Source organism: Bos indicus x Bos taurus, chromosome 2 (assembly GCF_003369695.1).
Source record: "Bos indicus x Bos taurus breed Angus x Brahman F1 hybrid chromosome 2, Bos_hybrid_MaternalHap_v2.0, whole genome shotgun sequence".
Classification (NCBI taxonomy): Eukaryota; Metazoa; Chordata; class Mammalia; order Artiodactyla; family Bovidae; genus Bos; species Bos indicus x Bos taurus.
In genome coordinates this window covers 115,509,476-115,531,937 of record NC_040077.1, presented here as the reverse complement: position 1 = coordinate 115,531,937, position 22,462 = coordinate 115,509,476, and the positions used below count along the sequence as shown (strand labels likewise).

The following is a 22,462-nucleotide window of genomic DNA, read 5'->3' as shown; positions in this document are numbered from 1 at the left end:
TATAAAGTTAAAATAAAGTCAAAAAAATACTTCATTATCAAAGGGGAAATGGTTAAGTGACAGTGTTGTTATTGTTTAGTTGCTAAGTTATAGCTGACTCTCTTTGACACTATGGATTGTAGCCCAACAGGCTCCTCTGTCCATGGGATTTCCCAGGCAAGAATACTGGAGTGGGTTGCCATTTCTTACTCCAGGGGATCTTCCGGACCCAGGGACAGAACTTGCATCTCCTGCATTGGCAGGGGGACTCTTTACTGCTGAGCCACCAGGGAAGTCCTAAGTGGCAATAAAACTGGCCAGTCCTACTGGCCCCCAACCCAGTAAGAATAATGAAAAATGTTTCAAGATAGTGCCAAATGTCCCCTGAGGGTGCAGGGGGTGGAAGTGCAGAGTACTACTCAAGAACCACTACTCTAAATATACTAAATATGTTAATCACCAAGTGAAGAAAGAAGTAGTTTCTTTGGATCACTACTGAGATATAAATTATACCTAGGTTCAATCGTCTACAAAGCATTCCACACATTCACCATTCATATGTTGTTGCTGTTGTTTTAGTCACTGAGTCATGTCCGACTCCTTTGCAACCCCACAGACTGTAGCCTGCCAGGCTCCTCTGTCTATGGAATTTCCCAGGCAAGAATATTGAAATGGGTTGCCATTTCCTTCTTCAGTCACCTCATATATAACAATAATTTCAATTTTCACATAAATTTACTATTTCCAGCATAACAAAAAATAGAAATCCTTAAAAGATTAAGCCAAGTGTCCACACACACACAAAAATATGATATTAAGTACATTTATACAAATTAAGAGGTGAAAAAAAACTTAATAAGACAGAAGGAAATTAATATCCTAAAGTTCCTAGACTGGCATGCACTTTGCATATCTAATCTCATTAATTTCTATTTACAACAGTATGGCAGACATTTTTGAAAAGTTTCCTCTGCTAAAATATGATAACTTTATAGACTACTAAAAAAATAGAAGAAAAACCCTAATTGCCAATATTTCTAGAAAAATCCTAGTTGTTAACACTTCTAATAAATCTCAAAGGACTCCCCCTTTACAAGAGAAAAAAAACAAAGATAAAAAGTAAAAGTGAACTGAAACTAGAAGAGTGGCCTACGTTATACAAAAAATTCAGTATTGCTCAGAAGGCAAATATAACAATAGCTAAGACAATGTGAGAGGTAATCCTGAGCTATCCCTATTAAACCCAAGACTTTGGATGAAGAATTAAGAAGCTTCAGGGTGGCAATATACCTAGATCCCAGCAGTAGAATATGCAAATCCTCTCAAGAAAAATGCATTTATAATTTACAAATTATGCTATGAGGATTTGGAAATATTAAGTTCAATAAAAGATGAGACTACAATAAAAATCATTACATAAGAGCAAATCATTACTGAGCTTGAGACAGTAGAACACAGATGTATGCCCCCTCTTCCAATGACTTTAGTTACTGGATTTATCAAATACAAAATATAAAGTAAACATAGCATATAGGAAATGTTAAATGGTGGAATAAAAATGAACAGGAAATATGAAATTATCAGAATAAACTGGTAAATCTAAAAGTCAGAACTTATAAAAATGAAAATTTATCAATGTGGAAATCAAAAATTTAACAAATTAGTTAAAGGGCAAATTAAACATACCAGAAGAGAGATTTGGGGAATGAGAAAACAGAAGAAATAGCCCAGAAGGCAGCACAGATGCATAAGGAGATAGAAAAGACAAGGATAAAAAAAAGAAAAAAAAAGAGTGGGGGACACTATTACAAGGTGTAATCAGTATTCTTGCTTTTGCAAGAAAGAATTCAAAGAATGAAGGACAAGCAATATTAAAGAGCTAATAATAGCTGAGATTTTTACAATCCAATGAAAGTCATGCATCTACAAATATAGGAAGCACAGCTTATGAAAATCAGCACAAATAAAATTTATACTTAGAAACATTTGGGTAAAACTTCAAAGATAAATAGAACATCTTAAAATCCATCAGAAAGAAAAGAAAGGAAGTGAAATCTAACTGAAAAGACTTCTTCTCACTGAAAACCAGAAAACAGTGCAATATTGTCTTTAGGAAGTTTTTAAAAAACTAAAAATTAACATTTGTGAATCCAGCAAAAATATCTTTGAAGTGTAAGACAAAATAACAATTTCAGATTAAAAACTGAAGTTTAGCCCCAGGAGATCTTCACTAAAGAAACATATAGTTGGCCTTCTGTGTCCCTGGGTTCTACATCCAGGTACTCAACCAACTGCAGATCAAAAACAATTCCACGAAGCTCAAAAAAGCAAAATTGGAATTTGCAATGTGCCCAGCAACTATTTGGGTGGTGCTAGTGGTAAAGAATCTGCCTCCCAATACAGGAGACGTAAGAGACGTAGGTTTGATCCCTGAGTCAGGAAGATCCCCTGGAAGAGGACATGGCAGCCCACCCTAGTATTCTTTCCTGGAGAATCCCACAGACAGAGGAATCTGGTGGGCTACAGTCCATAGGGTCACAACTGGGCATGCACACACCATTTCATGTTCTGCTTGTGGTGGTAGTTACATGCATCTATACAGATGTTAAGACTCCCAGAACTACACAACAAAAAAGTTGCTTTTAATGTACGCCAACTTAAGAGTCCATGTTACTATCTACAGTAACCACAATTTTCACACAAACTAAAATTTTTCATTGGCAGACCACCTTTCCTTCTCCATCTACCAAATCTGATTATTTATTTAAATGAATGAAATCCTCAAGTAACCAAAACTGAATTATTCATTTATCTAGTTATTTTCAGGATACACTCCTGAAAGCTGGTGCCATTTCCCCGTTTTTTGCTAAGCCAAGTCTAGCTATCATGTGAATCCAGTGTTTATAAAACACTTTACTGTAATGACATTAGTCATAACTATTGGATCAAAGCGTTACACAAATAAACCACATCATTTTTACAGTGCCAATACTGAAGTACCACCCATTCTGGATCCTAAAATACACATTTTAAGTCTCCAGTTTAGTGCAAAAAAAAAAAAAAAATTAATAGTGACTATTTAATAACAGCAGTATTGATGTTTTGAAAGCATGTTTGCCACTTAATTGGCTTCAAGAAGTTTCAAAGTCATCTACTGGTAGAGCCCAATATGTTTTTGCAGCATAATTAAGTCATATGCAGATCCCCAGGAGTTTCAGTTTTAAGGACCACCACCCAGGTATGACTGCAACCAGATGGTGTGACTCATTCCATATGTCCACCAGTATGTTACTCTTAACTATGCCTCAAACAATCTTGCAAATAGCCATTTGTTCAACTCAACAAACAATGTGTGCTGGATGAATAAGTAAGAAAGCTCATTTAGCTAGTTTTATTCACTGCTTTTCTCCTGCTGGAGGAAAAGCTGGTTCAAATATTTCATTAGGCTGTGGAAATTTAAGTGGTTTGCTAACGTTGGCATTAAGTTAAGAACGCCAATTTGACATTTAAATCTATCCCAATCTTATGGAATAAAAATATTGTATATAAATGTTCTGTATTATATAAATTATACATTTAAAATCTACAACAAATAGAAGATGCCTTTAACAAGTTACCAAAAATCTATAGATTTTTAATACCAAGATCTGTATATATTAGATAGTCCAGATATTAGTTTATCCAGAACTCAACTTTAAAATACACACACACACCCCCCCCATGGTGCAAACCATAATTTCTATTTGGAGTTTTTATTTTTAAAAGCCAGCAACACTACACTGAAAGGTCCTTGTAACATTTAGGGCAAGAACCTAAAAAAATAATACTCGGGTAACAATTTAAACCTAACTAATGCATTCCTGTTAACAGTGGACAAAACCCAAGAATGTCTTTACTACCTCTCTAAACCCTACTGAAAAGATAGCAAAGGAATAAAAAGTCATTCTTCCACAAAGAGAGGAATAGAGAACAAGGAGGGAACCCAAAGGCATACAGAAAATACAATACCAGCAGTAACCAACTATGCAGAGTAAAGAAAGCTAAAACGAAGCTCCTGTAGAGGTGGGAGAAGCCAACTAGAAGATGACTCCCACCACAGAATCCCTAAGAGTCACAAAAGCAATCAAGCCACAAGTTGGGGGATTTATGCAGGCTCAAAATTAGATTTCCAATTTCCCTACTTCCAAAAGACTGCTCCCCAGTGGCTCAGCTGATAAGAATCTGCCTGCAATGCAGGAGATCCAGGTTTGATCCCTGGGTCAGGAAGATCCCCTGGAGAAGGGAATGGCAACCCACTCCAGGATTCTTGCCTGAAGAATCCTATGGACAGAGGAGCCTGGCAAGCTACAGTTTATAAGATTTCAAAGAGTCAGACACGACTGAAGCAACTGAGCACACACACATACCAAATGCTAGGTAGGAAAATTTAATCTGCAGTGGTGGTGGTTGTAGTTCAGTCGCCAAATCGTGTCTGACTCTTTGCGACCCCGTAGTCTGCAGCACACCAGGTTCCTCCATCCTCCCCTATCTCTCAGAGTTTGCTCAAATTTCATGCCCATTGAGTCAGTTATGCTTTCTAACTGCTTATTTAATCTGGAGAGCCTATACCTAATACACTGTGGCACAGCTGAGGACTGCTACTGGGTATTATGCCAAAACCTGGAGACTTATCTGAGACTACACACTGAACAACAATAGATTCTATGTCCCCAGTCCCCTCCCTCAACCTGGCACTCAGAATGACAGTCAGACTTTTTTTATTCACCAAAAAGACTGGAGAAAAAAAATCTATGAACTAGAAAAAAAGCATGGATAGAAAGATCATATATACTCCCAAAGAGGGAGTGGAAAATGGGGCACAGAGAATGACTAGTAAGAATAGCATCAAACTTCTCAACAGCAATACTGAAGGTTTAAAGACAATGAAGCAATGTCTTAAAAACTGCAAGGGTTTTTTCACCTTGTGAATATAGACAAAGTATTAATTTTAACATGAGGGCAAAATAAGACATTTTCAGCAATGCAGATATCAAAAATGATCTCCCATTAACCTTTAATCAAGAGGCTAATGGAAATGTGGGGATCCTGGAAAAAGAGGTTTCAACACAGGTTAGGCATGATGGGAATTTCCAGAACTAAGGTAGAAGAAGAAAGTCCAAAGATAACAGCTGCACAGCAGGCCTGCTGCTGCTGCTAAGTCGCTTCAGTTGTGTCTGACTCTGTGCGACCCCATAGACGGCAGCCCACGAGGCTCCCCCATCCCTGGGATTCTCCAGGCAAGAACACGGGAGTGGCTTGCCATTTCCTTCTCCAATGCATGAAAGTGAAAAGTGAAAGTGAAGTTGCTCTAGAGCACATTATTTCCAGATCAAAATGACAGAAGCACCCAGCATCTGACACACCTGATCATACTATAAAAAAGGTACATATCGCAGCCAGAGATAATTTTATGTGAGGAAATATTAATGAAATCCACATGGAAAACAAAGCAAATGAAGAAACCTAGACAATTATAAACTTCAGAGAGAAAAGTCTATATAAGAAAGAAAATGTAGTACTAACATATTATAGGACTTAGCTGAGACAGTATGTAGGAGAAGCCAATGGCACCCCACTCCAGTACTCTTATCTGGAAAATCCCATGGACGGAGGAGCCAGGTGGGCTGCAGTCCATGGGGTCTCGAAGGTCGGACACGACTGAGCGACTTCCCTTTCACTTTTCACTTTCCTGCATTGGAGAAGGAAATGGCAACCCACTCCAGTGTTCTTGCCTGGAGAAACCCAGCGATGGCGGAGCCTGGTGGGCTGCCATCTATGGGGTCACACAGAGTCGGACACGACTGAAGTGACTTAGCAGCAGCAGCAGAGACAGTATGTACATAACAGTAACATACTGTAGGACTTAGCTGAGACAGTATATACATAATAGTAACAAACTGTATGATTTAGTTGAGACAGTATGCACATAATGCAATAAGGTAAATACTTAATAGTGATTTAACCAAAACTGTGATAGTCTATTGAAGTAGATGCAGAGTACACATGCAAAGTGAGAGGAGTGTTAAGAGGGCCAAAGCCTTATCTTCACTCTTCCAGAGCAGAGAAGCCAAAGTTGAAAAAAAAGCTATAAGCCTGTTAGTTAGAAATACAAAGGCAAAAAGAGAAGGGAACAGACTGTCCATGATAAACAGAAATGGGGAAAGGGAAGAAGTGACTGCTGTTGCTCATTATAAGCCTTTTTAAACTATGTGCAAGTATTTTTTAAATTAAAATTAAATTAAAAAGTAAACAGAAAATATGGAAAATAAATGGTTCTTTCCCTTCAAAATGAAATTTGACATATAAACACACTGTATTCTTTAACTGAAGAAAAACCATTTCTAGAAAATATGAGGAATTTTTTTAAATTTCAAATTTCTCGTATTTCAAAAATATCAAGACTCTACTAGACATCAGCAATTTCTTTATAGAAGTACCTCTGAACACAAATGCTCCAAGTCAGAGCCAACAAGATTCATTAAGAGATAAAAGCTTGAAGAGAGAAATGAGGAAGTTTTCCCATCTTCCCACATTATTAGTTCTGCTGACTTTCTTACTTTCCCCATCAAAGATCTTGCAAAATTTAACACAAAAATGGGGCAAGAATAAAAATTTTTGGAATCTGACACTACAAGAAAAATCCCTCTTCTTTTCCTAAACATGTATGTTTCACTATGACTTCCATACCTGGTCTTCTATCTCCCTCTACAGAACCTAGACAGCATATTAAAAAGCAGAGACATTACTTTGGCAACAAAGGTCTGTCTAGTCAAGGCTATGGTTTTCCCAGTGGTAACGTATGGATGTGACAGTTGGACTGTAAAGAAAGCTGAGCGCTGAAGAATTGATGCTTTTGAACTGTGGTGTTGGAGAAGATTCTTGAGAGTCCCTTGGACTGCAAGGAGATCCAACCAGTCCATCCTAAAGGAGATCAGTCCTGGGTGTTCTTTGGAAGGACTGATGTTGAAGCTGAAACTCCAATACTTTGGCCACCTGATGTGAAGAGCTGACTCATTTAAAAAGCTCCTGACGCTGGGAAACATTGAGAGCAGGAGGAGAAGGGGACGACAGAGGGTGAGAATGGTTGGATGGCATCACTGACTCAACAGACATGAGTTTGAGTAAACTCCAGGAGTTGGTCATGGACAGGGAGGCCTGGTGTGCTGCGGTTCATGGGGTCGCAGACAGTCAGATATGATTGAGTGACTGAACTGAACTACAGAATAAAACCTATTACCTTTTCTGCACAAAAAGTGAAAGTGGCTCAGCCCTGTCCAGCTCTTTGCAACCCCATGGACTATTCAGTCCATGGAATTCTCCAAGTTAGAATACTGGAGTAGGCAGCTTTTCCCTTCTCCAGGGGATCTTTCCAACCCAGGGATAGAACCCAGGTGTCTGGAATTGCAGGAGGATTCTTTATCAGCTGAGTCACAACAGAAGCCCAAGAATATTGGAGTGGGTAGCCTATCCTTTCTCCAGCGGATATTCCCAACCCAGGAATCAAACCAGGATCTCCTGCATTGCAGGCAGATTCTTTACCACCTGAGATATCAGGGAAGCTCTTCTGCATAAAGGCCTTAAATTACTCAAAGATAGTGACCACATGTACAGCTCCGTAACCCCACTCCCTAGTTTTTTCTTTTTTAAGCTAATATACTTCTGGTCCCTGGAGCTATTCCGCTCATTCAGAATTTCAAACCTCCTTATCATCCTAACCAATTTTCTTACACCATGCTCCAGTTTGTTAATTCATCTCTTAAGCTAAGTAACTAGAATAAAAGCAAAGAGTAATTACGACTTCCTTCCCTGTAAAAGACAGTTATGATACCAATCAAAAGGAGACCATGTCTTACGCAGGAGTCTTTGGAAAAACACATTCTAACTTAAAAACAAAACAAAACAAAAAAAATTCATTCCCCATATATAGAACAATTCAAATAAGGTTCCCACCCCTCCTCTACTCTAAGTTAATAAATTTCATTCTAATCATGTCCAAGCAGGTGTTTTTAGGGTAACAGCTCTCATGAGTGAGGCTGAAAAGGATGTCTGGAGGAACCTATTAAACAAAGTACCCAAAGTTATGAACCATTTATCTTTTTTATATACATTAGAGGAATCCAAGGTGTATCAATCCTAGACAACGATTGATTTGATCAGGTGGACTGGGAAATGCATAACTGAGTGGGGGAAAAAACAAGCTAATGGCACCTAGTACTGAATATCTCCACAGAAGCTTCTTAAGAATGTAAGCATTATACATGTTGTACAGAAAAGACAGAAAATTATCACTTTGGGTATTTGCTTATTTTCCAAAGACTGTACTGAAACTAGACACAGAAGTTTCTAAAGAGGCAAAATATTTAAATTGAGGTCCAGAGGTCAGCAAGTTCCTTAAAAGAATGTTTTAGTTCTTTTTATTTGTAAAACAACTCACTAATATTTAAAATTTTAATATAAATTTAATTAGATAAATGATACAACCACTGATTAAAGGTCAAAGTGCTTACAAGCACACTGAACCAAATTCACAGACAAATGAAAGAAGAACACAGACAAACAATATAAAAATGCGTGGTAGCAAGTTAAGGTCAAATGATGTCACCATCCCTTGGGTTCCAAAGGACACCAAGACAGGAGGTGCTCACAACAGTTAAGAAGAGTCTCTCTCGATCAGTTTGCTGAATAATCCACGTTTATCTTTCCTGCTAAAAAACCTATAGCAAACGCCTATTCCACAATGAACATTCATGCTAGAAGGTCCTATCTCTTGCTCCTTTCAACTGAGTTTTATGCTTATCTAGAGTCGTTTCATATACTACTAAATCATATTTACTTGGTATAGTATTTGGCAGGTTTTTGTTGTTGTTCAGTTGCTAAGTCATCTCCAACTCTGAGAACCCATGGACCTTCTGTCCAGGCTCTTCTGCCAGGCTCCTGTGCACTGATTTCTCAGGCAAGAATATATGGAGTGGGTTGCCATTTCCTTCTCCAGATCTTCCCACCCAGATAAAGAATCTGAATCTCCTGCATTGGCAGGTGGTTGGTCCAACAGGGAAGCTCTATTTGATAGATATATAGTTTAACTAAACATTATATAAAACAATCACTTGAGTAAGAACTGTTTCCACGAAAATGAAGTATTTTAAAAACTCCACCAAATAGTCACTATGAAAAGCTGTTACTCAACTGTAGACAAGAAATGTAAAACATCTAAACTGAAGAGATCTAGAACAATTCAGCACTCAAACCGCTTTAAAAGTAGCTTAAAATTATAAAAATCTTTTATAACACAAAGTGAGTCTAAATTGTATCAAGGGGACGAAAATCTCATCAGCGGAACCATATTCAAAGAAAAGTCCTAGGTGTTACATAACGCTCTGGCAAATTAACAATTATATGCTAAAATTCAAAAACCTAAATTTTATCTGTGTGTATGTTTTTTAATGACTGTCTTTTTTGATAAACCTAATGACTATCACTGTTTTTTTTCACTGCCTTTTTGGATAAATCTAACCACTATCAATCCTGAACACATGGTATGAGGGGTTTTAATTACAGTTCAAACACAAAAAATAGCAAAGTAATTAATTCCGGACAGGACTGATGTGCCAAATTCAAAAGAATCAATATCAGAACCAATCGCACCATAACCCATCACACTCACAACACATGACATTAGTTTTTGAAGAAATTCAAAGAGCAGACATTTGAAGCTGGCTAAAACTACAATTTAAAGAAAAGCATGACATAACTATAAAACACAAAAATACACAATACATTAATAAACTGCCTGTCCTGCCCTTTAATATCCAATGAAGTAAAATCCACCATTTAAATCCCCCAAATAAGAATTCACAACAATTTACAATAAGCATTAGAGTGTAAGCTAACTTTACAATTTAAAGTTGTTAAGGATTACACTACTTTTCTTTATGACGGTTACTAGAATAACGCCTGACACAAGACTACCTAGTAATTGTAGCTTGTAATTATTATCTTATTTTTCATTTAAATATTTTAATTTTTGTATCCCCTGGATACATGTACTAGTGCCTGGACTTAATGAATATTTACTTAAAAAAAACCTCTGCCCTTCACAATTGAAAAAGTTATCAAAATAGCTTTCCCACTTAAACTGAAATTGTACTACACTGTCAAAATATTTTCACTGAATGTACCCATGCTGCCGCTGCTGCTAAGTCACTTCAGTCATGTCCGACTCTGTGCAACCCCACAGACGGCAGCCCACCAGGCTCCGCCGTCCCTGGGATTCCCCAGGCAAGAACACTGGAGTGGGTTGCCATTTCCTTCTCCAATGCAGGAAAGTGAAAAGTGAAAGGGAAGTCACTCAGTGGTGTCCGACTCTTAGTGACCCCATGGACTGCAGCCCACCAGGCTCCTCGGTCCATGGGATTTTTCAGGCAAGAGTACTGCTAGTGTACCAAAAAAAGTGAAAAGGGAATCAAAGATGTAAACTGCCACTTGTGACATCCATGAGGTTCTGAATATTATACACAGAGGTCCAAAAGGGTATTTGATTCAATCTACTCAAATGCTAGTGAATATATAAAAACAAATGCCTCTTTTCAATTGCCCAACTTTAATTTTAAAGTAAAAATTCTTATTAATAAAGATTCATCTTAAGACTCAAAATGCACACAAAACTGAGTGTAGGTTACTATCTGTTTACATTTATCTACCTGTGAAATCCAAGTTTAAATGCACTGTCTACATAAAAGGGCTGGTATTAAGCAGCTGGACTAGATGTTTCTCAAATGTTATTTTTTATTTTTATCTAAACTCTCTCTGCAAACTAAATGAATCATTTTTTAAGTATAGAACAATTCTTATATTATTTACCAATTAATTAATGCTAACAATCTCCACAAAATAAATAATTTGGTCTAAACCTAGTCTTTTCATCAACTATAAGTTCGTTAACATGAAGGCGATATTTTATGCTGGCTATAATGGAATGCCATTTATAAGTCTGAATAGTTCCATAGATAGAAGCAGCAAGAATGACAAGTCAATCTGTTAGAACACCCCCTTTCTACCTCAGTGACAGTTTAATATACCTAAATCTGAAGTCTATTTTAAAGTTTCACAATCTTAATTCATTTACATATTTTAAATAAGCATCATACAAGCACAGAGTGCAATCATCTGAAAAAAAAAAAAAAAAAAACAGGAAATAAAAGATCAGCTCTGAGTCTAGTAATATTAACAAGATACTTGTTCAATTTACTTAACAAAGATACTGCTAAATAATAAAAAGGCATTTGACTATCTTAAAATTCATAATAGCAGATCAGATCAGATCAGTCACTCAGTCGTGTCTGACTCTGCGACCCCATGAATCGCAGCACGCCAGGCCTCCCTGTCCATCACCAACTCCCAGAGTTCACTCAGACTCGTCCATCGAGTCAGTGATGCCATCCAACCATCTCATCCTCTGTCGTCCCCTTCTCCTCCTGCCCCCCATCCCTCCCAGCAGCAGAGTCTTTTCCAATGAGTCAACTCTTCGCATGAGGTGGCCAAAGTACTGGAGTTTCAGCTTTAGCATCAGTCCTTCCAAAGAAATCCCAGGGCTGGTCTCCTTTAGAATGGACTGGCTGGATCTCCTTGCAGTCCAAGGGACTCTCAAGAGTCTTCTCCAACACCACAGTTCAAAAGCATCAATTCTTCAGCGCTCAGTCTTCTTCACAGTCCAACTCTCACATCCATACATGACCACAGGAAAAACCGTAGTCAGTCAGTTTTCATTCCAATCCCAAAGAAAGGCAATGCCAAAGAATGCTCAAACTACCACACAGTTGCACTCATCTCACACGCTAGTAAAGTAATGCTCAAAATTCTCCAAGACAGGCTTCAGCAATACGTGAACTGTGAACTTCCTGATATTCAAGCTGGTTTTAGAAAAGGCAGAGGAACCAGAGATCAAATTGCCAACATCCGCTGGATCATGGAAAAAGCAAGAGTTCCAGAAAAACATCTATTTCTGCTTTATTGACTATGCCAAAGCCTTTGACTGTGTGGATCACAATAAACTGTGGAAAATTCTGAAAGAGATGGGAATACCAGACCACCTGATCTGCCTCTTGAGAAATCTGTATGCAGGTCAGGAAGCAACAGTTAGAACTGGACATGGAACAACAGACTGGTTCCAAATAGGAAAAGGAGTTTGTCAAGGCTGTATATTGTCACCCTGTTTATTTAACTTATAACAGCAGATACGATTTATTATGTATCAGCATTTTCTAGGCACATCAAGGTTTCTGAAAGGCAGCTAACATGCCTCAATTCATGTATGTATATTCCCTGCTTAGCCCCATGCTCAAAAATAATATATGCTCAATTAATATTCAATGAAGTGTACCATTTAATCCTTTGAACAAACTTAAGGCATATTTTATCATCCTCTTCTCACAAATAAAGAAGCTGAGGGGATGGATCCAGGCCAACCCACACACAGTGGTCTTGCTCAATACTTTACCTTTGCTTAATACTTTGCCCTAAGTCACAAAGCTGGGCTTTCCTGATAGCTCAGTTGGTAAAGAATCCACCTGCAATGCAGGAGACCCCAGTTCAATTCTTGGGTCAGAAAGACCCGCTGGAGAAGGGATAGGCTATCCACTTCAGTATTCTTGGGCTTCCCTTGTGGCTCAGCTGGTAAAGAATCCACCTGCAATGCAGGACACCTGGGTTCAATCCCTGGGTTGGGAAGATCCCCTGGAGAAGGGCAAGGCTACCCACTCCAGTATTCTGACCTGGAGAATTGCATGGACTGTATAGTCACTCCATGGGGTTGCAAAGAGTTGGACACAACTGAGCAACTTTCACTTTCAAGTCACAAAGCTAGTGGTAGAGTTAAAATCTAACTTCATAATAAATATTCTTTCAATTACAGCATGTCATCTAAATATCAAAGACATAATTATCATTAAACTCAATAGCTATTATTCTTTAAGTATTTTCCTATATTATTGCTTTTCAAAGAAAAAATCCTCAGGAATTATTGTTCTTCCAGAATTTCTGAGTAGACATTTCATCAGGGATCCAGTCTTTCCTCCACAAGGATCCCACATTTCTGATTTGGGAATTCTATTTGGGATCTTTGTTATTCCAATAGTATCATCGTACAACGTATCCAATGAGGGTACTGGTTCTATGCAATCATATGACCTAACCCAATCCAGAATGAATTGCAGAATTTCTGGAAGAGTTGTAACAGTAATATAAATTAAGGCAGCTGGGAGCAGCCGTCTTTGAATGAGGGAAATCTAGGCAACATCATTAAATCAGAGCATAAAGTTTCATTTTAAGACAAACAATACATTCCCCTCATATTCTTAAACCAACTTCAGTCACACTGAGTTAAATCTAAAGAATCCAAATCGATAAATTTTTTTATAAGGGTGCTTCTCATTTTATCATCTTTCATACATTGTTCCCTACTCATGGAATGTCCTGTCCCCTTCGTTAATAATGCTTCTCACCTACTGGGCAGCTATTATTAATATATATCCCAAGAGTCATGTGAGATGTCAGACATACAATATCTCTAATATTGAAAACTAACCTACATCCAAAATGCATAAGGTAAACCTCATCCTTGCCTTTCAAATGTGAGAAAATTCACACTCATAGAGGCTGAATGACATTCTCAATACTACACAGCTAATAAGTGGAGCCAGGATTCAAAACCAACTTTATCCAGTTCATAAGCATTAGTATTTGTTTTTTCACTACATAAAGCCACTGCCATGTGGCTCTTATCTTTAAAGGTCTTTGCTCAGCCATTAAGTCTTCTGTGAAGCTTTCCCTATTCATTTACATATTTCGTGGATAGCTCATTCAAAGAAATGAAATTACAATATATTGTAACTGTTTCCATACTGAGAATGTAAGCACCTGAAATACAGTGGGATCCCAACAGGACCAGTGCCTCCCATAGTACACGAAACAGGCCAAGCAATAAATATTTGTAGACTTACAACTAAATAGATACAGAGTCCTATCTGTTACACATTAAATTCCATTAAAGTGAACAACTGGCATGTATGAGATAGCCTCTCATATATAATGTTTCTGAAATGCAAACACTCTAGGAAGAAACTTGTAAATAATTCTTCATATTACACATTTGTGGCAATAAATTCATACTTATAAACAGATACACAGAAAAGTCAGAAATTAAGAAGAGTAAATATATACATTGCTGTTGTTCAGTCCCTAAGTCACGTCTGACTCTGTGATCCTGTGGACTGCAGCACACCAGGCTTCCCTGTCCTTCACTCTCTCCTAGAGTTTGCTCAAACTCATGTCCATTGAGTCGATGACACCATCCAATCTCACATTCTCTGTTGCCCCCCTTCTCCTGCGGCCCTCAATCTTTCCCAGCATCAGGGTCTTTTCCAATGAGTTGGCTCTTCGCATCAGGTGGCCAAAGTTATTAGGGCTTCAGCAACAGTCCTTCCAATAAATATTCAGGGTTGATATCCTTTAGGATGGACTAGTTTGATCTCCCTGCTGTCCAAGGGGTTCTCAAGAGTCTTCTCCAGCACCACAATTTGAAAGCATCAAGTCTTCATCAATGCTTCATAAAGCATCAATTCTTTATGGTCTAACTCTCACATGCCTAAATGACTACTGGGAAAACCACAGCTTTGACTATACGGACCTTGGTCTGCAAAGAGATGTCTCTGCTTTTTTATACGCCGTCTAGGTTTGTCACAGCTTTTCCTCCAAGGAGCAAGCATCTTTTAATTTTATGGCTGCAGTCACTGTCCGCAGTGATTTTGGAGTCCAAAAAAATAAAATCTGCCACTGTTTCCTGTTTTTCCCAATTTATTTGCCATGAAGTGATGAGACTGGACATTTTTTCAAATCAAATACTTTAAATGTGTTAAAGGACCTTGTGTTAAGTAAAAACACAGCCTACTTACTATGCAAAAAGTCAAGTACCACCCTCAAAACAAACTGGACTACAGCCTTCATTGTTTTAAAACCAAAGTTGCCCACAGTTTTTATTTGTAAATGTAAAGAATGAACCAGACTATCTCCTAAGCACTACCCAGCTCTAGGATTCTGTTGTAATTCAACAACATCACTAATTATCAACTTCTCAGAGTGCTTTCTTGATCCTACAATCTAAAAGTGACTTCTCAGAGAAGGTCTCTCCTCCTATCTTACTATTTCAGTGCACTCTTGCCCCTGACATTTTTCTCACTTGATTACTTACTATGTTACCATCTCCCCAACAAGAATGTAAGCACCAAGAGAACAAAAGACCTTGCTCTATTCATCAGCACTCCCCAAGGCTTTACAGAGAACCTAGTAGGCACCCAATAAATATGTTAAAGAAATAATCATCATGGGAGACATCTTTGCCCAACTTAGGAAGATGAAAAATCGTACATAACTGGGCATGCCTTACATTTTCCAAAAAAAAAAAAAAAAAATCAAGTTTTCTCACATATTATACACTTCGCCTCAAGATTAATCTTACAAAGTTTCTGGAGGGGAAGGGGGAGACCAAATAATTGATTTCAAAGAATGGAACGAGAGAAAGAATTTGAGTAGATGTTTGATATAACAAAGGTTTTAAGACCATTTAGTAATCACCTCTTCGTTGGTAACTTACTACAAGATAATTTAGTGTATAAAAACAACTTAGTTCCAGAATCAACTATAAACTCTCAAAAAAAAAAAAGAAAGAAAAGAAAAACCTTCTATCTCAGCAACAAACATCTTAATAGAAAAAAAACAGCTTAATGAAGAAAAGAGGAACAAATGCAAACCATTCCAGTAATTCAAGACGGCAGTCTCCCTTTTCCTGAAACAATACTGTCCTCCATCTCTTCTCGTTTCTGTGTACACGACAGGACACTTGGGTATTGATGGGGAAATCTTACAGATAACACCACCACCATATGGACAATGACACAGCTCCTAGTCAGTCCCTTACTTCCATTTAAAACTTTACCCCAACTCTTCAAGGCTCTCTTTGGGTCATAAAGCTGAAGTCCCACAATCTCACGCCTGCTTTCTCTGGCTCCTTCTCCCGCAATTAAACGCGGACCCTCTCCCCTCCCCTCAACTTTTCCCTTGGGATTCCCATCTCTGCCATCAAAACATTTTAACCCCGCTACTATTTCTAAGTGCTGGCTTTCTCAGTGTCCTAGGAACTCTGGATCCAAGAGAAAAAAAAAACAAACATGCTAAGCGTCCCTGCTCTCTCTCCCACCCCAGCCTTACCCACCACCCCTCTACCGGGGACCCAGCAGGTGCCTCGCTAGGGACCGCCGCGCCCCGGCCGAGAGGCGGGGCACACAAAGGACCCGCGAGGCCCTCCCAGCCTCCTCCCGTCCTCCCACTGCAGCTCCATCGGGTCTGCGCTCCCGGACTAGCGGAGGCCCGAGGGAGGCGGGCAGGCGCCGGCTCCGCGGGGACCAGAGATGCTCACCCCGGGCGCCCTCTCCCGACCCCGACCCCGCCCACACCCCAGCCACCAAGGCTACCCACCCCCGCGCCGGGCCTGGACCCTCGCCCGGCGAAAACCGAAAGCGCATCCCCGGCCTCGCGGGCCCAGCGCATCCCGGCCCATGGTCCCGAGCCGCGTGAGGCCCCCCGCGCGCGGCCAACCGCTCCCCACGCCCGAGGAAGGGCCGGCCGCCCGCCCGGCCGCCCCGCACTCACAGACTGCCGGAGCAGGAGGTACAGACGAAGGAGCCGACCGTCATGTTCACGTAGGTGGGGCCGCGCTGGTCGCAGTCGAAGCACTTTCGGTTGTGCGGGAGGCCGGTCATGTCCCGCAGCATCTTCAAGTGCTTCTCCTCCTGCTTCCGCTTCGCGCTGGCCGCCATGGCCGCGGCGCCGAGCGAGGAGGCCGGCAGGGCCGGGAGCCGGGCGGCGCTGCGCCGGGGACCCTGCGGTCCCACCGGCCGCCCTGGCCGCGGCCGCCGCCCTCCGTCAGCGCGCGCCGCCTGCGCCGGACCCGGGCCGCTGCGGCTCGACTCGACCGGGCTGAGCGCGAGGCGGACACGCTGCGGAGCGAGGGCTGACGGGCCACGCGAACCGGCCCGACGGTCGTGGGACAACCGCCGCCGCCGCCTTCCCGACTTCTCCTGAGGGGAAAAGACGAGGAAGCGGGGACGGCAAGAAGAGGCCCGCCCCGGGCGGCCGGAGGCCAAGTGTCGGCTCGCGCCCTCTGCTGGCCGGGAGGAGTTACTGCGGCCGCACTTGCAGGCAAAGCGCATTAGTTGGGTTGCCTTCCTCCCCCTGCCTGAAGGGGTTCAAGGGCTGCCCAATGCTTTGGGGATAATTCAGAGTTCATCACCCTGTGTCCTAAACAGCTCTCCATCCGTCTAGCCCAGGTTGCCTCTCTCACTTCATCCTAATCTACTCAGCCACACGGGATTTCCATTTGGATCCAGAACACAGTAAGCTCCCTCTTGAGTCAGGAACCCTTGCCGGGGCTGTACACTCTATAGCAGGGTTTCTCCGCTATGCCTCTGTTGGCATTTTGGACTAGATGATTTCTTGGTGTGGAGGCTGCCCTGTGCCGTGTAGGATATTGAACATCATCTCTGGCCTTGACCCACTAGATGCCAGAATGACCTCCCCACCCCATGCCGTGTTGCTGTGGCAACCGAAAATTCCCTGAGGTTGCTAAATGTGGAGTCATGGTAGAGGGAGGTGAAATCCACCTGGCTGAGAACCACTGCTACATGTGGGAGGCTGTTATCCATGCGCCCACTGCAGGCAACTTCTGTAAGCCCAATCAACCTACTTAATATTGCAGCCCGGAGGATCTGCAACATTTCCACGTGAAAATTTCCACGTTCAGGAAAATCACCCGCAGTGAAATGGCTGTGCTGTGTTTTCTTCATAGTTCTGGCTATTTAAAATCCTGTTCCTGCTACTCTAGAAGAGATTAAGGGAGAGCAAGCCCTGCTCACTCCCTTAATCTTATCAGAGACCCCCACCTTTGACCCACTGTTATAAAGTAAATAAAATCCTACTCCTTCTTTAGTGTTTACTGTGTTTTCCCTGGGATCTCCCTTTAAGGCTCCAAATAACCTGGACCCCACTGTTTTCTTCTCTGCTCCACCCCCTACCCCTCCCAGAGCTGCAGGCTGGGTGCTTAGTATTTATGGAATGAGTGCATTATGTATCTCACTTAATCTTCACAAGATCCCTTATGGTTCTTACAATCGGGAAGCCAACACTCTAGAGGATTAAGTAAATTTACCCTTGGATATACATGGGTTGGCCCAGACAGTCAGACTGCAGAACTCAAATCTTTTAATCACTCCAGGAATCCACAGCCAGCAGGATGTTAAAAATCATTCTTGTCCCTCGTTTCCCCAGGGAGTATCCAGGAAGACCCAGAGAGTCCAGAGTCCCTCATCCGGTGAATAGGAAAGTAAGATTAGAATCCAGGTTTCCTATTGCCAAGGCTAGCCTCCAGATCTCCAGTGAAAGTGACTGGACAAGTCGACCAAATGAGACTTCATATTACTAGTAATAATAATGTGTTTAATAGTAAAAGAAAAGGATTGACAGATTTTGGATTGGCCAATGAATTTTTAACTTAGGCTCGACTTGTGACTCAGACAGTGAAGAATCCACCTGCAGTGCAGGAGACCCAGGTTCCATCCATGGGTTGGGAAGCTCCCCTGGAGATGGGAATGGTTACCCACTCGAGTATTCTTGCCTGGAGAATTCCATGGACAGAGGAGCCTGGTGGACTACAGTCCATGGGCTTGAAAAAAGCGGGACACAACTGAGGGAGTAACACTTTTACAATGCCAGCAGCACATGTAAAAAATTAATAATTCCTTAAAATCTTCATATATCCCATCAGAGTTCAAAGTTCCAATTATCAATGTTTAAAAAAAAATTTTTACAGTTTATTTGAATCCCCACCTCGCAATTGAGTAATGTGTCTCATATTGTAAAATCTCTTTTAGTCTATGGTTACCCCTACATCTCCTTTTTTTTTTTTTTTAATTTTATGTTATTTTATTGGCTGCACCATGCAGAATCCTACTTTCCTGACCTTTGATTGGACCCTTGACCCCTGCAGTGAAGGCTTAGAGTCTTAACCACTGGACCACAAGAAGTCCCCACTATCTCCTTTTTTCCTTTCAATTAATGGTCATGTCATTTACCATTGTCTATGTCATTTAACATTTTTCTCTATCCTCTGTTTCCTAAGAAATGCATTCTTGGGTCTAATTCACTTGTATCCAGTTCAGTTTTTTTTTTTTTTAATTTTGGCCAAATTTTATCTTTGTGTTCTTCCATCAGGAGGTACATAATGGGCGGAGGAGGAGGAGGGGAATATCTTTCTGTCTTTTTTGACATTGATAGCCCTTGATGATTAGTGTCTAGATTTATTAATCCGTTACAGTTTACAAAATGGTAACAGTCTAACTCTGTTGTTCCTTCTTCACGTATCAGCTGAAAGAAAATGTTTTTTATAAAGAAAAACTGGCCCTTAGCCACTGTTTAGCACAGTTCATGTCAGAAAGGCAGGGTGACTGTTTGATTCCTTCTGTTTATTCACAAACTTTCAAAATAATATATTGGTTTCCTAACACCTTGCAATGGTGAGCAATGTTTTTTAACGTGTCATTACAAACTCAAGAATTTTTAAATGTATTTGATATATTTCACATCCTCCTTGGAGCTCACGTTGTCTCTTCATGAGTGAGGGGGAGCCTTAGAAAGTTGACTTGGAGTCTTTTTGACAAGACTGTTGACTTAACATCAGCTGGAACGCCAAGGCAACTGGATCCTTGGCTGTCTAGGAGAGGAGAGTACTGAAATGTCCAGTCCTGGACTGACCAAGACAGAAGGCTTCACAGCCCCCCTGTGACCAAGTGTGACACCCAGCCATCTCTCACTCATCACTAACAAATGCATTCAACCCACAGCCAGTGGCTTCCTTGTTTCTATATTTGTAATGCTCACTTGTTTGTATGTTTTCTGATTGTTCATCTCTCCATGGTCTAACATCTAATAAATGCCAAAATCAGAAGGCGTGACTGCAGCCCCTTGTATAAACAGTTTAATAAGTGGTTGTTGTGGTGGTGGTGTTGTTGTGTTGTTGTTGTTGTTGTTGTTTAAAGAATCAGGAGTCGGTATTTCCAGACTGTCATTCTTTAGGAAGGTGGAGTTCAGGTGACGTCCAAAGTGCTTTCTCCAAATGAAGCTCAAAGTCCGTATGACCTGCTGAATTTTAGCTTTTTTAATCTCCCATATAATATCAAAGTAGGTTTCTACTCTCTCAGATCCCAAGGAGAATTTGTGGTGTATAAGGCAAGGCTATTTATTTACTTGTCTTGACTATCACAACAAAAGGAGGTATTTTTGTCCCTATCTCATATATGAGGAAGCTGAGGCTGTGAAGTGCCGGCGTACCCAAGGCCAGAAATGAAGCATGAGGCTGAATTCAAACCCAGATCCAGATGCAAGGTGCCAGCTTCTACTTCTAGTAACTGAATACTGATCCTGCTTATTGGATTTGCACAGAAGTTACCTTCAGAAAAGTTAGCTCTGCAGCCAGTGATCTTTCCCAATGCAAAAATGATTCTGGCATTCTCAGTCTCCTCTCCCTGCCTTTCAGAGACTTCCCATTGCTAGGAAGATAAAGACCCTAAGAAACCCAGAAGCCTTGTGGTCCAACCCGAGTTCTTTCACCCAACACACAGTGAGGCCAAACAAACTAAAAAGTCAGAGTTTGGAGCAGAGAAAGGTTCATTCCAGGGCTTCCCCGGTGGCTCAGCGGTAAAGAATCCGCCTGCAGTACAAGAGATGCAAGAGATGTGGGTTCGATCCCTCGGTCAGGAAGATCCCCTGGAGGCAGGCATGGCAACCCACTCCAGTATTCTTACCTGGTGGATCCTCATGGACCGAGGAGCCTGGCGGGCCATAGTCGCAAAGAGTCAGACACGACTGAAGCAACTGAGCACACACAAGCGCAAGGTTTATCGCAAGGGCCACACAAGTGCATAAGGTCACAAAGAGCTGGACACAACTGAAGCAACTTAGCAGTACGCATGCACCTCTCCTTTAGAGCACTTGCTACTGCAGCGGCTTTATGTTTTTCAGATCGGGTAGCCCCACTACCCCCCAACCCTCCCCACTACACAGTGGGCTTCATCAGGACCAGGTCTGTGTTTGCTCACCACTGTTTCGGCGGCCCTTGGCATGGGGCACAGCCCTTTGAAGCGGCTCAATAAATATTGGTTGAAAAAATGCAATCAAAGAATAAAGCTTCCCTCTGGGTCCGCCTTCTATTTATTGTTGTCTCTGCTGCTTTGGCTCCCAGAATGACTACAGTTCTGTCAAAGCTGCTAAAGGTTTGTTACGGAACTTGCAAATTCTGAAATCAAACCTCCAAGGATAGGAATCTAAAAACCTGACTTGCTTAGAGGCTCCTGCCTGTGCTTATCACCAGGGGTGACTCAGAGAAAATGTCCTGAACAAACCCTGGTGTTTGGAGAGGCCCCATGGAGCCAGCGACCAGGCTGCCAACTCATCCTTGGCCACCCCACCCTCGGGGCCTGTAGGCAGGGCCCGGAGAGGAGGCCCATCCGTGTCTTCTTGAGAGCAAAGCAGGACAAACAGTAGCAAATGTAACAGCCGTGGTTTGATCGCTGGAAGTACTTGAGTGAGGAGAGGAGAGTCCCCCCACTTTTATGTGAAAGACTCAAATTTAGACTATTGACAGGGGCCTCTCTGGCAGTCCGGTGGTTAAGAGTCCTCCTTCCAACACAGGAAACGCGAGTCCAATCCCTAGTTAGGGAACTAAGATGCCATGCTCCATGGGGCAACAAAGCCAGCATACTCAACTGGTGAGCCTGAGTGTTTTAGAGCCTGTGTTCTGCGACAAGAGAATATTGACAGCATCCATCACTGAGTTGCCCGCAGTGTCAACGAGATCCGCTGACAGAATAGAAAGATGTTGCCCGAGACACACACGGCCTGTGTGCATCTTTGCCACCTACAGCACTCTCTGAATTCCTACTTTTAATAAGTCCTGGATTTAGCCTGTGAATAACACAGTTGGCTCGTTTGCTTGTATATTAAAAGGGCTAATCTGTTGAGTGTAAGTATTTAAAAATATGCCACAGTGGCCCTGTTTTGACATCTGTTTTCATATACTGGAAACCTTGAAAAATTTGAAATGGCCATGACCCCCCTCTGAAATGAATCTCCTTCTCTTTCCAAGCCCCCAGACCCCTGACTGCCCCCTGCCCAGCCTCAAACCCTGAAGCACAGAGCCTCTCAGAAACTCTCCCAATCCTCCCTCAAGGCACCCCCGTGGTAGGCTAGTGAGTTGGGGTTATTGGGGACCCCACTTCTCATGCTTGGGGTCTTCAGATCTTCCTTCTGCTCAGGACCCCTTGATGCCTGGAGCTGATTTTGC

General features: G+C 41.5%; 1 protein-coding gene across 7 annotated transcripts in view; it reads right to left on the bottom strand.

Moving 5' to 3' along the window:
• The window catches only part of AGFG1 (ArfGAP with FG repeats 1), a 90,455-nt gene extending 73,155 nt beyond the window's left edge, over positions 1-17,300 (bottom strand). For all 7 annotated transcript variants that reach the window (XM_027515167.1, XM_027515174.1, XM_027515184.1 and 4 more), the window contains exon 1: positions 16,720-17,300. In XM_027515167.1, the coding sequence (XP_027370968.1) occupies positions 16,720-17,279 (560 nt within the window). In that variant the 5' untranslated portion in view covers positions 17,280-17,300. The remainder of the gene's footprint in view (positions 1-16,719) is intronic.
• Between the last annotated feature and the right edge of the window lie 5,162 nt (positions 17,301-22,462).